Source organism: Cydia fagiglandana, chromosome 22, assembly GCF_963556715.1.
Source record: "Cydia fagiglandana chromosome 22, ilCydFagi1.1, whole genome shotgun sequence".
In the NCBI taxonomy this organism is placed as follows: domain Eukaryota; kingdom Metazoa; phylum Arthropoda; class Insecta; order Lepidoptera; family Tortricidae; genus Cydia; species Cydia fagiglandana.
Genome location: NC_085953.1, coordinates 8,537,542 through 8,553,176, shown reverse-complemented (window position 1 = coordinate 8,553,176; position 15,635 = coordinate 8,537,542). Strand labels below are relative to the sequence as shown.

The 15,635-nt window shown below is 42.3% G+C and overlaps 1 protein-coding gene across 1 annotated transcript in view; it reads right to left on the bottom strand.

Annotated features, from left to right (window-relative positions):
• LOC134675453 (twitchin) overlaps positions 1-15,635 on the bottom strand; it is a 173,758-nt gene that overhangs the window by 73,418 nt on the left and 84,705 nt on the right. The window contains 12 exon segments of the mRNA XM_063533722.1: positions 3,497-3,655; positions 4,305-4,445; positions 5,729-6,016; positions 6,730-6,880; positions 7,808-8,067; positions 8,664-8,861; positions 9,467-9,748; positions 10,990-11,125; positions 11,668-11,831; positions 12,290-12,496; positions 13,592-13,826; positions 14,634-14,773. Of these exon segments, the coding sequence (XP_063389792.1) occupies positions 3,497-3,655; positions 4,305-4,445; positions 5,729-6,016; positions 6,730-6,880; positions 7,808-8,067; positions 8,664-8,861; positions 9,467-9,748; positions 10,990-11,125; positions 11,668-11,831; positions 12,290-12,496; positions 13,592-13,826; positions 14,634-14,773 (2,361 nt within the window).

Below are 15,635 nucleotides of genomic sequence, written 5' to 3'. Positions count from 1 at the left end.
AGGCTACCCGTTAAAACCATCACTGCCATGCATATACACCTACGTAATATGCTAACTGTTGACCATAGGAATGACGAATTTTGTTTTTACAACTTAGCAGAGAGGATAGAGTATACGGAGTTATATACAGTATGTATCAGAACGAAAGGCCAAGAAAGAGACCCATTAATGTTTAGGTCATACTGAGCAACTTTTACTATGGGACCAACCCGGAAAAAAATTACTCTCCCATAGAAAATTTCAACATCAGACCAGCAAAATGTATGAAACTTCCAAGTATTTTTCCGCGTTTTCGGGGTTGGTCCCATAGTAAAAGTTGTAAACATTAATGGGTCTCTTTCTTGGCCTTTCGTTCAAACTAACGTTCGTACTAACAATAAGTTCAAAGATATACAGTATGTATCAACATACTGTATATCTTTGAACTTATTGTTAGTATAACCAGTATAACCTAGCAGTAAACATCAAATGGCATTCCGCACAGGAGTAATCTAAGGAACGCTTACTGCGGGTTCAAACCTACAACGTCCTGTTAGAAAGTCGTACATACTCTACATGTGACATATCTTCAAAAAACATATAAACTTATGCGAAATTAATATAAAACTACAAATTAATAATAGAAATGAAACCCAAAAAAAAGCTGTAATCTCTAGGTGCGTCCGACTGAGATTTGAACCCGCGGTCTCTGCTTTGAAAAGCAAACGCCTTAGTCACAAGACCACAACGTGCCTTGACAATTGGCTCTAAATTCGGCTTCAGTTAGCTTTCGCTATGTGTCACTCATTCGTTTTGATGATTCTATTCAATAAAAGAAATAGTTTTCAGTAAGCTGACTGACAGGCCTCTGTCAATGGTTGAAGGGCAAAACGTGAGATAGATGTATGTGATGACAAGACTGTACTGTTTTCGATGATTGTCAAAACGCTTTACCTGAAATTAGCATAGCTATTATTCATTCAATATACGACCATACATGTATGCTTTAAACGTCTATTTTTCCATATTGTTCAGATATATTTGACACGTTGACCGCTTAGATACCAGTGGTTATTTGACAGCTAAGGTATCAATGATTTGTTGTAAGTGTAGAAATTAATGAATAGCGACTGTTAAGATATTTGTGACATGTTGAGCGCCCACAAGTAAATACTACCATGACAGTCAACAACTTTTTGACAGTTTAAACGTTTACCTCTCTTTGAGCACCTGGAGTGTATAGCGACTTCTGCTGCTGACTGTACATGGCCCTTAAAGCAACCAAAAAAACTAAGGAGCTCTAAGTTTTCTGGTCATATCACAGAATAAATAATAGTACTAGGTACAGAAGGTTCACTCTCTAACATAATTTTTAAGAAAAAAAAACCGACTTCCATGGGGGCCGATGAAAGATTATTGTAGATGGTACACTATGTAGAAAAGGAGGTAAAACCACCCACTTTTCTACTAGCATTTCGCTTCTGTATAATGGCTCCTCTACAGGATGGGCCAACGCCGGCCACTCCAAGGGACGCAGCCATGCGTTAGAATGAGATAGCAATATCACTTGCTCCCTCTAACGCATAAATGCGTCCCTTGGAGTGGCCGGCGTTGGCCCATCGTGAAGAGGAGCCATGAGGGTCGTAGTTCTAGCCTAACCTAACCCACTCCTCAGATAGCAGTTCGGTTCTGTGCGGATCGCAGTTCGAACCTAATCAAACCCACTTTTCAAGTAGCATTTCGTTTCTGTAAGGCTCGCAGTTCTAACCTAACCTAATCCTTGTTTGGTTCTGTGAGGATCGCAGTTCAAACCTAACCTAACCCACTTAATGGCGCATGCCGTGCGGTGTACGGGGGTTTAAGCGGGAGGGGCTAGTAAGATTGGCATCATCGTACTTTATACCTATATTAATTTTATGATAGGTAATCATAGTTGTTTATTTAGTTAAGGTATCATAGTGGTTTTCTGGGTCAAGGTCCGGGTCCGAGTCCGGGTCCGAGTCCGGGTCCGAGTCCGGGTCCGAGTCCGGGTCCGTGTCCGGGTCCGAGTCCGGGTCCGAGTCCGGTTCCGAGTCCGGGTCCGAATCCGGAGCCGAGTCCGGGTCCGAACCGGATCCGGGTCCGAACCGGATCCGGGTATGAGTCCGAGTCCGGGTCCCAGTCCAAGTCAAAATCGAAATTCGTAATCACCAAACGTGTACCATGCGTCATTGAAGAGTTCTGTTCTGGTCATCATCAGCAGTTCCACTTCATCAAATGCGACAGTTTTTAATGTAAATGCTTGATTTTATGATGAAAATACAAAAAAATCTATACGTATGCCTTTAATATTTGAGGAGTTCCCTTGATTCCTTATGGATCCCATCATCAGAACTCGAGCTTGACAAAAATATGGCTTAAAAACTTAACTTGCTTAACGAACATAACAAAAAGGAAAAATCGCCAAACGTGAACTATGCGTCGTTTAAGAGTTCTGTTCTGATCATCATCAGCAGTTCCACTTCATCAAATGCAACAGTTTTCAATGAAAATGCTTGATTTTTTTATGTAAATACAAAAAACTCTATACGCATGCCTTTAAGATTTGAGGAGTTCCCTTGATTCCTCATGGATCCCATCATCAGAACTCGAGCTTGACAAAAATGTGGCTTAAAAACTTGCTTAACAAACATAACGACGAGGACAAATCGCCAACCGTGAACTATGCGTCGTTAAAGAGTTCCGTTCTGATCATCATCAGCAGTTCCACTTCATCAAATGTCACTTTTTTGGGTGTATATGCTTGATTTGTTGATAAAAACCCAAAAATCACTATATGTATGCCTTTAAGATTTGAGGAGTTCCCTCGATTCCTCATGGATCCCATCATCAGAACTGGGTTTTGACAAAAACGGGACCAATCTGTATGCATATACATTCAATCAAAAAAAGAATTTTCAAAATCGATCTAGTAATGACGGAGATATGGAGTAACAAACATAAAAAAAAATAAAAAAAAACATACAACCGAATTGATAACCTCCTTCTTTGAGATTTGGAAGTCGGTTAAAAACGCGTCTGTTACGTGATATACAAGCGCAAGCGCGAGCACGCGTCCGTTTCATAGCGGTGCGCGGCAACTACTACTGCTAGACACCAAAACTGGTGTGACGCATGTACTTGTAGCGACGCGACGAAATCGCGGAGTGAGCCACGCCTGGTCATGTCGAAATAATTGGACTTACCGAACGGATTCTTATTAATTAAAACCAAAATATTCTTATTAGCGATGATAGGCTTCTCCGTTCCCAGCTTTTCAGCCTCGCCCTCCTTGTTGACGGCCTTGACGCGGAACTTGTAGGGCTTGCCCTCTTGCAGGCCGGTGATGTTGGCTTTAGGACTTACCGAACGGATTCTTAGCGATGATAGGCTTCTCGGCCTCCAGCTCTTCGGACTCGCCCTCCTTGTTGACGGCCTTGACGCGGAACTAGTACGGTTTGCCCTCCTGCAGGCCGGTGATGTTGGCTTTAGGACTCACCGAACGGATTCTTAGCGATGATAGGCTTCTCAGTTTCCAGCTCTTCGGACTCGCCCTCCTTGTTGACGGCCTTGACGCGGAACTTGTAGGGCTTGCCCTCCTGCAGGCCGGTGATGTTGGCCTTGCAGTCCTTGGCCGTGCCGCATGGGACCCATTGGCCTGAACAAAATATTGATTATTATAATATGGTAAACAAGATCCAAATCAAATGCTTATTTAAGTTATACTTGGAATAACATCTTTTGCATGTATTGGGCGATAATATACACTGAGTATAAGCAGACTTTCTCCGATATCGCAGGGTCCATCACTTTAAGTAGCGTAAACTATACTAATGTCGGCCCCCGTCAAAGGATTGAAACCTTCACCCTTATGCAAAATCAGCAATGGTGATTTTCCTACCAAAATAAGGGCAATGACATTAAAGATCCAATAATTGGGTACTGGGTAGTTTACCATCTCGGATTAGCAGAAAATTAGATTATGCTTGTTTTCCACGGACATGGTATTAAAAATATGTTTTAGCACAGAATAAATAATAGTACTACCGTACAGAAAGGAAACTTCCTACAAAAACGCGGTTCACGGTCAAATCATGCCGTCTCTTTCTAATTTCTATGGCACTATCCCTTTCGGCTATTTAGGGTTGTCAAAAATCAAGTGATTATCTTATCTGTGGTCGTGCACGCAAAAGGAAGTCAAGTGCTCCTAGTATTTGCTCGGAGCAATGCTGAGCCGAGCGGAGCCGAGTTTGACCGAAGTCAGGAGTTTCGCACCTCTGGTTTTAGCAAGGGAAATGGTAACTTACCGGTAAGCGGATCGAGTTTCTCGATCTCGTAGTACTCGACGGGTGATCCACCATCATCCTCTGGCTTCTGCCAAGTAAGCGTGCACCCGTGCTTTGTGACGTCAGCGACTTCCAGCGGGCCTTTGGGCTTGGATGGCTTGCCTGAAATCAGTTAACGGTTTTAGTAATTCTATTCTTAGAGTTCAATTAAAAATCTGCTAAAATCGGCGACTATTCGTACTTTTTATATTCAAACAAAATAAAAAGTTTTTCCCTATCGGTTCAGTTAGGGTGGAATTCGGAGGCAAAAAAAAAACAAAATTGAGAACCTTCTTTTTTCGTTATAGATAGGTGTTAGAAAGGAGTCCGTTAATTTGCCAAACAAGCACGATTTGCCGCGCTACTGCGGCGTATTGCGCCTCACCTATTATTTAATACAATGACACATGACAAATGACGTCGCAAACAACTTTGATGGACCATCAGGTATGATCACGGACTTTAATTGTGACGCCACTTGGAGTTCAAGCTAATTTGGTTGTTCACGTCATAAAAAATCTATTGAGACAATGATTGCACAAGTACAAGTACAAACATGGACCTTATTACAAAAGGCATAAGGTCCACGCGACGTACACTAAACAGTGTGGGCGATGGATACATATACGTAGGCAACTCTGAAAGTTCTTAGAAAAGGCTACTTAGAGATCATATAACAAAAAGAGGCATATTATTTATGAAAATATAACTCTTTATATTTTTTTTGAGGTATATGCAATTTGGTCGTTATCTGTGTTTCAGGATTGATGGCAATTTGGAAATTGTACGTCGAGCGTTATTCCAATTTCGACCTAAGAATTTTTTCGTATTACTTATTTATAACGATTTTCATTGTGGGCTCAGCCAACAACAGAGTTACAGTAGGCTTCAGTTATAGTTTCATAATGAAGCCTAGTTCTTTTACGTCTGTTTATTTTTTAAATTACACATTTAATCGCTTTTGTAGTTATTCAACGGATGATCATAGAGAAGCATGTCATTCAAGAGTGACGTCAAAAGTTTACATCGCACAGTTGTGCGGTTAATAAAAAATACTGGCAAAAAATTGTATATCAGTAGTTTTTGATATCCCTCAGTATTCATATGACATTGTTAAAAAAATCTTGCTTAAATTATTTTGTGTCAAAAAAGCTAGAATCCCGATGGGTACCTCATGAATTTCATACAAAACCTCCGAGGACCTAAAATCGCCATACAAAAAAGGCATTGGAAGAATGAGCTGTGTGCGCTGCAGGGTAATCCTATCCTAATGAAAATTAGTACGCGTGGTCAGAAAGAGATAAAGCACGCATTAAAATAAAGAGTAACGTCCTAATTACTTCAGCTTTTTCTATTCTAAACACTTTCAGTTTGCCCCTCGTAGCAAGATAATAATGAAAACTCACCAAGAATAGTAATCTCGACTTCAGCCTCATCCTCACCGACTTCATTCTTGGCCTTAATCACATACGTCCCAGTATTAGCCCGCTTGGTCTTCGTCATCAAGAACTTGGTGTTATAGTCAATGTTGACGATCTCCAGGTTATCCGGGGTGCCAGTCTTGATCTCCTCGCCCTTGAAGAACCAGGTGACGGTGGCTGGGGGCTCGCCGAACACCTTGATGTCGAGGGAGACGGGCAGGCCGGCCTTGACGGAGACGGGCTTGAGGTTGGTGCGGTCGATTCTTGGTTTCACTGTGGGGAAAATTTAGGTTAGGCGTTGGAAGGAAAGAGCAAGACACATAAGTTTGTGTAAAATGGCCCGACAAAATGGCGTCTTATACAACAAAACTTTTGCAATGGAATTATCAAATGTACTTGTATTCGTTTAAAACACCATTAAACAGCAGCAAAACGAGCAGATCGCCTTATGTTGTGATAAGCGATTACAGCCGCCCTTGGGCACCCACAACACCAGAGGGGTCGTAAGTGCATTGACGGCCTTTGAGTCTAGCAATTATCTGCTTTCAAATGCGAGTATCCGTCTGAACATATTTATTTCATAAAAATCAAAACAACTGACACTTTTAGAGAATTTTAACCTTGTTTATCGCTCGCACTCTAATCTAGTATCTACCCTCCTCCAGTTTAGGGACTGTGCATTGGATTTAGTATACTTAGTACTTACAGAATCAGGTCCTAGCGGTGTGCCAGTTGGTGTTCTCCGAAGGCTCGGATTGTCCAGCCTTATTCACCGCTCGCACCTTGAACTGATATTGGCTACCCTCCTCCAATTTAGGGACTGTGCATTGGATTTGGTATACTTACAGAATCGGGCCTTAGCGGTATGCCAGTTGGTGTTCTCCGAAGGCTCAGATTGTCCAGCCTTGTTTACCGCTCGCACTCTGAACTGGTATTGGCTACCCTCCTCCAGTTTAGGGACAGTGCATTGCATTTATTATACTTACAGAATCGGGCCTTAGCGGTGTGCCAGTTGGTGTTCTCCGAAGGCTCAGATTGTCCAGCCTTGTTCACCGCTCGCACTCTGAACTGGTATTGGCTGCCTTCTTCCAATTTAGGTACGGTGCCTTGGCATATGTTGCCTTGGATTTCGGCAGCCTGTGAAAAAAGTTGGGATAAGTTTTTGAAATATTTCGTTTTGTTTATAACTTTATTATAGAATACTTAATGCTCCAAGTATTCCTAGTCAAAGACTTGAACATGCAGTGTATATTTCAATTGTCATTTTTAAACATAAGATATAAAGGCCTGTTCTTCCTGAGTCAATTTATTCTACCCTATACGTCTCATGACTTATAGCATCATCATCATCATCCATAAGACAGCCATAAGACGTCCACTGCTGAATATAGGCCTCCCCCTTATGGGGGGTGAATGCCATAATCGCCACGCTTGGGAGGCGGGTTGGCGATCGCAGTCGAGTACACCGAATTTGAGGGACGCTGCTGCCCGTCCACCGGTGGTCTTCATAGCATATGTAAAAATAAAGTTAGACCGAGACGAGTCTGCAAAGTTTGTCATAGCATACGTGCAGTGTAAGTGTTATTTTAAACGTCAAATAACATTTGCACTGCGTCTGCTATCAAAATCGTTGCAGACTTATCTCGGTCTTACTCTAGCAATAAAGGCAATCTTTTCATGTTGATTGCCTTTATGTGTCATCTAAGGAAAAACAAATTGTTGGGAAGACAGTATGACAGCGAATCTGCTTCAGCTTCGCGTCAGTAACTGGCAGGAAGTTGCACACAGGTGGCACGCTCTCGTTTCGGAGGTAAAGATTCTCGTTGGATCGCTGAGCCAAAATTGTTAGTTTTTTTTTGTATAGCCTATATTGTATCCCACTGCTGGGCAAAGGCCTCCCCTGTCTCTCGCCACTCGTCACGGCTTTGTGCATGCTCCCGCCAGTCGCCACAAAATGAGTCCAGGTCGTTTCGCCATCTCATTTTTGGTCTGCCTCTGCCTCGGGTGATCGGGTGATCGGGTGAGTTAGTTTAACTAAGGAAAAAGAAATCATGATCAACTAACCTTAACAAACTCTCCCGTATCCTTATCCATCTTCTCAATAATGTATCCAGTGATGGGCGCTCCGTTGTCCCGGATCGGGGGCTCCCACTTGAGCTTGGCGCTCTTCTCGTCCCAGTCCACGATGTCCGGCAGCCCGGGCGCCGCCGGCACGTCGTACGGGTTCTTGGCGAGAGTTCCGTGGTCCGTCTCCAGGGGTTCCGATTCGCCCTCCTCGTTGAGAGCCTTGACTCGGAACTGGTAGGTGTGACCGGGTTCTAGGCCTGTAGGGAAAATAAACAGCTTGTAAAGTGTGACTAAGGCCCACTTGCACCATCCCATTAAGCCGGGGTTAGCCGGTTAAACCTGGAGTTGACATGGTTATCAGTACAATTTGACACTGAATTAATGGTTTAACATGGTTTTGCTATGGTGCAAGTGACGCTAAGAATACTATACTCTGACGTGTGTTGTTTTACTTGGTAAGGCCGTTTGTTGTGTATACGATTTCGGCTGGCTGTTAATCTTAGGTATGAACGTGGAGACCGAATTAGGTAAACAGGGTAGTGTAGTGTGGGTACTACGCCTTACTCACACACGTGTATACCTTAGTATATAATGTCTTGTAATTGTTATTTAAGACAGAATAAACTTATATTCAGTACGATCGAGTTCTCCTTTATCGCCTCGCCTCACATGGCGACCCTGCCAGGATCACACTACAGTAGTGTAATATGGAATAATACTGCAATGTTATGCCGCCAGAGGCTGCACTAGCACAAACTGTAAACCATAGGGTAACTTATATATACTGGGATGCTGCTTAAAATTTCTCATTTACTGACAAGTAAACCCTGCTACTAACGCTTAATGAACTTACCAGTGACAGTAGCCTCAGTAGTATCCGGCTCGACCGTGCCAGCCGGCACCCATTTGCCAGTAATCACGTCCATCTTCTCAACCACGAATGCGCTGAGAGGCAACCCTCCAGAATGCTTGGGCTTCTTCCACGCGAGCTTAACATGGTCGGCGTGAACGTCGGACACTTCGAGCGGGCCTTCGGGCTTGCCGGGCTTATCTGTAGAATATTGTTAAAAGTTGTAGGTAATATAGTTTTTTGGTGCTCTGGTGCCATGGAGATTTATCTTCATTATTTGCAGCAGCATAAGCGATATAAAACATACAATAGTCAAGATACTGTCGATTACTAAGGTAATCAAGTTATAATTTAGTTCTAACCTATTCAGTATTCTTATACATTATTTTAAGATTTGCAAAAGCAGTCTTTTAATTTGAATACGGAATAGATTTCAAGTTGAAATTAGAAAATGATTACCTGTTAATTATCTTATGTCAACAGTTTTTATTGTTGTGCTCGTTTTGTTATTACTGTTCCTCTAATAAGAATAATATTTATTTTGCATTACTGTTAACGCTCAGTAGCCTACTCAACTTATCTCAATAAGTGAAATATAATATTTCTTTTGTGAAAAATAAAATATATTTAACCCGAAATAAGGAAGATTATTGGACAGCGTCTTCTGATAAATACTTTGTAAATTTAGGTAGATATAAGGACAAATGGAAGGCTCATTCATGCTTAGAGTATTTTTTTTTATTTTACGTCATATAACTGAAGTTTTAAGGTCTCCCAAAGTTTTAACACTGTTAATATAAACTTACCTAGCACAGTAATCTCAACCGTAGCCTCATCCGTGCCAGAATCATTAACCGCCTTCAGCGTATAAACGCCCGTATTCTTCCACGAGGTCTCCGTCAGCGTCATACGGGTGTTATAATCCTCGTTCTCAATCTTGATACCCTCGCCGTTCTCAAGGGTCTTATTGGCGAGGATCCACGTCTTGGTTGGTGGGGGTTCGCCCTTGATGTCCACGTCGAGTTTGATGGTGGTGCCTGCGCGGACGCGGATCGCGTGCATCTTGTCGCGGTTGATCCATGGTTTCACTGGAGAAAATTATACATTTAATAATAATTATAATACAGTATGGAGGCTAATGAAAAGAAAACATTAATGTTTAAATTGTTTAATATTATATATACTCTCTTATATTATAAGTACTTTTATAATTCATAATCAGCAGGCGTATTATGGATCGCTTTATCCACATTTATCCACGTGATAAAATAACTGTCACTTTTTAACTCCGTGGGATAGAAAGTGACGGACATCGTTTTATCACGCTGTCACGTACAGTCCGTACAGAATCTCAATTATTCCAATAGATGGCGTTAAGTGCACAGTTTGATTTCCGACACGTCCATCCTGACACTGTACACGTCACCTTGATACCTTGAGATTAGACAGATCTATCTTCAATCTTCAGTTTCTATGTTTAGAACCTAATTTGCAGAGCCACGTGAGTACTCATTTGAGCCAATAAATTGCATAAAGCGTAATTAATCATCTACACTTTTATATTATCCAACACGCTAATTACTATGTCCCTGCAAAAAAAAAAACAACGCACTCCGGGAGTGCCGGCAGAAGTGAAAACTCAATGACATTGTAACAGTTTTTCGATCAGGTCACGCGTCCGTCTTACGAAGCGTCTTACGTCTTACGCTCTCGCGAGTTTAACATTTTTTCCCCATCACAAAAAGTGCACAGCGCCGCTAAAGCAGTTTTCACTTCAAAAATCAGAGTCAAATTTTTGCAACAGCATAGAGAAATATAGTAAGACAAGAGTGCTCACTCCGTACATCAGTTTTGGTACCAAAAATATTAGTTTTTTCATACTCGACATCTAGCATCGAGTAGCGAAATTATCAGTACCGCTACTCTATACTAGATGTCTCTCGATGGCGACCCACGAAAATTGTATTGAACAACAATTTACAACTAATATTAGAAGCAGAAGGAGTTGAAAATAGAGTTCCGATTAATCCGTTTCTAATATTAGCTGAAAATTGTTGAGCATTACACTTTTCGGTCGCCGCTACATCTATTGTCAAGTAGCAGTACTGATAATTCCGCTACTCGATGCTAGATGTCGACTATGAAAAAACTAATTTTTTTGGTACCAAAACTGATGTATGGAGTGAGCACTCTTGTCTTACTATATTTCTCTATGCTAATGTGAACAAACCGCTAAAATATGTGACCCGCTTTTATGGCTCTTCAAATAAAATCGTTTCACTCGTGTACTTTTTTTCTCTATGGCAACAGTCATAAAGTGAATACTTACAGAATCTAGCCTTGGCGACGTGCGGCTGCGTCGGGTCGCCCGGCTCGCCGGGGCCGGCCTTGTTGACGGCGCGGACGCGGAACTGGTAGATGTTGCCTTCCTTCAGGTCCGGCACGCGGACCTTGCACTCTGGCGTCTGTGGGACAAAGGTATTCCGTGAAATATCGGTAGTATAAATAAATAAATATAAATATTATAGGACATTCTTACACAGATTGACTAAGTTCCACAGTAAACTCAAGAAGGTTTGTGTTGATGGTACTCAGACAACGATATATATAATATATGTACTTAAATACATAGAAAACAACCATGACTCGGGAACAAATATCTGTGTCATCACACAAATAAATGCCCTTACTGGGATTCGAACCCAGGACCATCGGCTTCACAGACAGGGTCACTACCCACTAGGCCAGACAGGTCGTCAGAATGTAGTGGGGAGTCGTCTTTCCAACTAGAGTTTCAGTATGCCTATAGGTTCAGACATTATATTAAACAGGATCAAGTCGTGACACCAACAGGTATGATATGATGTTACTTTGGACACAAACAAGCTTAAACATCAAGACCCATTTTTTGAAGATTTGCGCTGGTCTATGTCTTGAAAATTATTATTTGTTTTTTTTTCCAACCAGTCAGTTTTTTTAGGCTTTGCCAAGCTTTGATTCAACTCACATTGGTAGTAAGCGCCTCCTGCCACGATCCGAATTTCTCCTTCTTCTCGATAACGTAGCCGGTGATGGGCGCCCCGCCGGTGTTCTTGGGCGCCTCCCACGTGAGGTCCACGCGGTCCACGTCCCAGTCCTCGATGGTCGGGACGGAGGGCTTGCCGGGAATATCTGGGATAATATTACAGATTAGTCAACTAGTTTTTGATAGATAGAGACTTTACTATAGATATTAATTCAATGTGAATTCAATAAACGGGATATAATCCGTTTCAATAGTTTTATTTTATAGATATTAAGTTGAAGACCACACGTCCATCAGGATCACATCTTTATTTAGATGTAGAAATGGCAATGGCAATATAAACCCTAAGCCTCATCATCAACCCTTAAATCTTTAGAAATAGAAGGCGTATTGATATCACAATGCGAAATTGCAACCTCAACTCATTAAGCACCTTAATGAGTTGAGGTTGCAATTTCGCAAGTGAAAACATTTTTCAAGAATACTCATCAACTCAACACATAAAATTGAACGACGAAGGCCTCAAGTGAATTATTTCTCTATGTTGGATCTGTGATCTTTGTATAATTTGGCAAAGATTCAAATAAACACTTCAGCAACTCACCGTAAGGGTTCTTCGCGATGATGCTGTGGTCCGTCTTCAGCGGTTCACTCTCGCCTTCATCATTCACAGCGCGGACCCTGAACTCATACTCCTCGCCCTCCTGCAGACCCTTGACCTCCATCTCGGTGTCGTCGGTCTTGCCGACCGGGACCCAGCGGCCGGTCGCCTTGTTCAGCTTTTCTACCACGTAGCCGGTCACTGGTTTGCCTGTGGAAAATAGTACAGGATTAACGTCTGGATCCTAAAATAGTCAATTATCTGTGACTTAGTTTTTAATCCATATTGTAGCGACAGACAATTATGCCCTTGCATTTATTAAAATTAACTTTTCATATTTAAAATTAACCTGTGATGATTGAAAATAGTCAAGTACTACCACCATCGTCCTCCTGGCTTCTTCAACGACAGTTTGCAGCAGACTTATTTAGTAACATCAGCAGTCCTTGAGCGGTCCGCGCTCAGCTTCAGCTTCATATGTGCCTCGCTCGTTGGTATTGATATATATTGTTGCTCCCGAGTCTAATAGATATAGAAAGTACTTACCACCATCGTCTTCTGGCTTCTTCCAAGACAGTTTGCAGCCGGACTTGGTAACGTCAGCGACCTTGAGCGGTCCGCCAGGCTTGCCCGGCGCGCTCAGCACAGTGATATCAACTTCGGCCTCGTCTGTGCCGTGCTGGTTGGTATTGATATGTATTGTTGCTGAGTCTAATGGGTATAGAAATTACTTACCACCATCGTCTTCTGGCTTCTTCCAAGAGAGTTTGCAGCCGGACTTGGTAACGTCAGCGACCTTGAGCGGTCCGCCAGGCTTGCCCGGCGCGCTCAGCACAGTGATATCAACTTCGGCCTCGTCTGTGCCGTGCTGGTTGGTATTGATATGTATTGTTGCTGAGTCTAATGGGTATAGAAATTACTTACCACCATCGTCTTCTGGCTTCTTCCAAGACAGCTTGCAGCCAGACTTGGTAATATCAGCGACCTCGAGCGGTCCGCCAGGCTTGCCCGGCGCGCTCAGCACAGTGATATCAACCTCGGCCTCGTCTGTGCCGTGCTGGTTAGTATCGATATGTATTGTTGCTCCCGAGTCTAATAGATATGGAAAGTACTTACCACCATCGTCTTCTGGCTTCTTCCAAGACAGCTTGCAGCCAGACTTGGTAACGTCAGCGACCTTGAGCGGTCCGCCAGGTTTGCCCGGCGCGCTCAGCACAGTGATATCAACCTCGGCCTCGTCTGTGCCGTGCTGGTTGGTATTGATATGTATTGTTGCTGAGTCTAATGGGTATAGAAATTACTTACCACCATCGTCTTCTGGCTTCTTCCAAGAGAGTTTGCAGCCGGACTTGGTAACGTCAGCGACCTTGAGCGGTCCGCCAGGTTTGCCCGGCGCGCTCAGCACAGTGATATCAACCTCGGCCTCGTCTGTGCCGTGCTGGTTGGTGGCCAAGATACGGTAGGTGCCGGTCATGGCGCGGACGGAGTCCTTGATGTCTAATTTAGTGTTGTAGTCAACGTTGATGACGTTTTCTTTCACCTGTAAAGTGTAGATTATAGATTACAAATGACGCTAACCGCTTATTTAAGTAAAATGTGGATCGTCTTGCATACAGTAAAATATCGACATATCTTTGTGACGTTTGCCGTATTCAAGCGAAAAGATATCGTTTTCAATAAGGATGGTATTCCATATGTCCAATGTGCATTGCGTCTCACTCTCAGCAAAATGTGAGACGCAAATACACATTGGACCAAGATATTAGACAGGTGAAATACCATCCTTATTAAAATCGGTATCTTTTTGCTTGAATACGGCAAATTTAGTAGCTGCTGTATGGCTTGCTAACCACCCTGTACAATCAGCAGCAGAAGTTGCTAAGCGGGCTAGGTGTTCAAAATGATCTTGACGCGACTTTTTTGTTAAGAGAATAAGAGCGTGTCAAGGTAATTTTGAATACCTCGCTCGCTAAGCAACTTCTGCTGCTGACTGTACGGTCGCCATCAGATATAACGGAGCGGCCAAGTTACTCCCAAATATCTAAAAACGCCTCTATTTTCAAGGCGCTAGAGTGCCTGTTCAGATATTTTTGACCACCTTGACCGCTCCGATATATCTGATGGCCATTGAACTAATGAGCTCCCCTTGCCGTCAGTGTCGAGAATGATCGGCTAAGTTTTCTTCTCTCCATTGATGAAAATTTGAGATAAGAACGTACCAATGGAGCCAATGGCCAGAGACTGCACAGGATCGGGAAGACTTGGAAAAAGTGGGGGGGGGGATGCTTTGCCCAGCAGTTGGACATTTTAGGCTCCCATCCCAATAATAATAAAAATAAGAACGTACCTCCTTCTCTTCTCCCTTCCACTTCTGGAACCACTGCACGGTAGGCGCCGGTTCACCCTTGACGTTGACGTCGAAGAAGATCGGCTTGCCCGCGCGCACGGCCAGCGCCTTCAGGTTGGTGCGGTCGATGCGGGGTTTCACTAGAATAAACGTTAACAGTTTTAGTCAAAGCTTTCCATTATTGTAATTTTACAGAAAGAAAATGTTTTGTTTTGTGTCAAGTGCAGCCGCACTTTACATGGCTTTCGGACTGAGCTTGCTTTCGGTAGGGTATTTGACTGTATTTAAAATAAATTATTTTACACCATGCATGAAATAAAGCACCAGAAGATTAATAGAGAAACGTAGACAGCAGTTATTTTAAGACACAATTTCTATTTTTAAACGCGTATAAAACTATACGTACGTATACGTTTTTTATTTAGAACATGACGATCATTAAGAGCTACTCGTACTTAGTTATTCCCGTATTTTGTTTTGACATGAATGGATAAATTGTTGACGTAAGATTAATTATTGTAAGACATTTTTTATTTGTATGTATTAAATAATATTATGTAAATATGAATGACGATCATAATATAAATTCATGTAGATTAGTCTAGCATAATTTATAATGTAATTTAATATTATGAGAATAAATATCTAAATCTAAAGAGTACGTAATTTGATCGTGACGTCACATGCTAGTGTTTCATATAAATTTCATAGTAGCAAAATCGAGTTTTGACAGTTCGAAAAGAGAAACTGATTTGACTAGTAGTCAAATACCCTATGGAGCATACACACTCATCCGAACTGCTGTGGTTGTGTCCCCGCTCACTGCCAATGCGCCTCAGCGCTTGTAAAGGGAATCAAAATCGTATCTGACGCGTCACAAAAAACGCCGTCACATTAGATTCCAATAGAGTAATGTAAATCTAATAACACATATTGAAAATAGTATGGAGATAAAATGTGTATATAAATGAATGTTAATGTGTGTAGCCGCTTTCTGCGTAT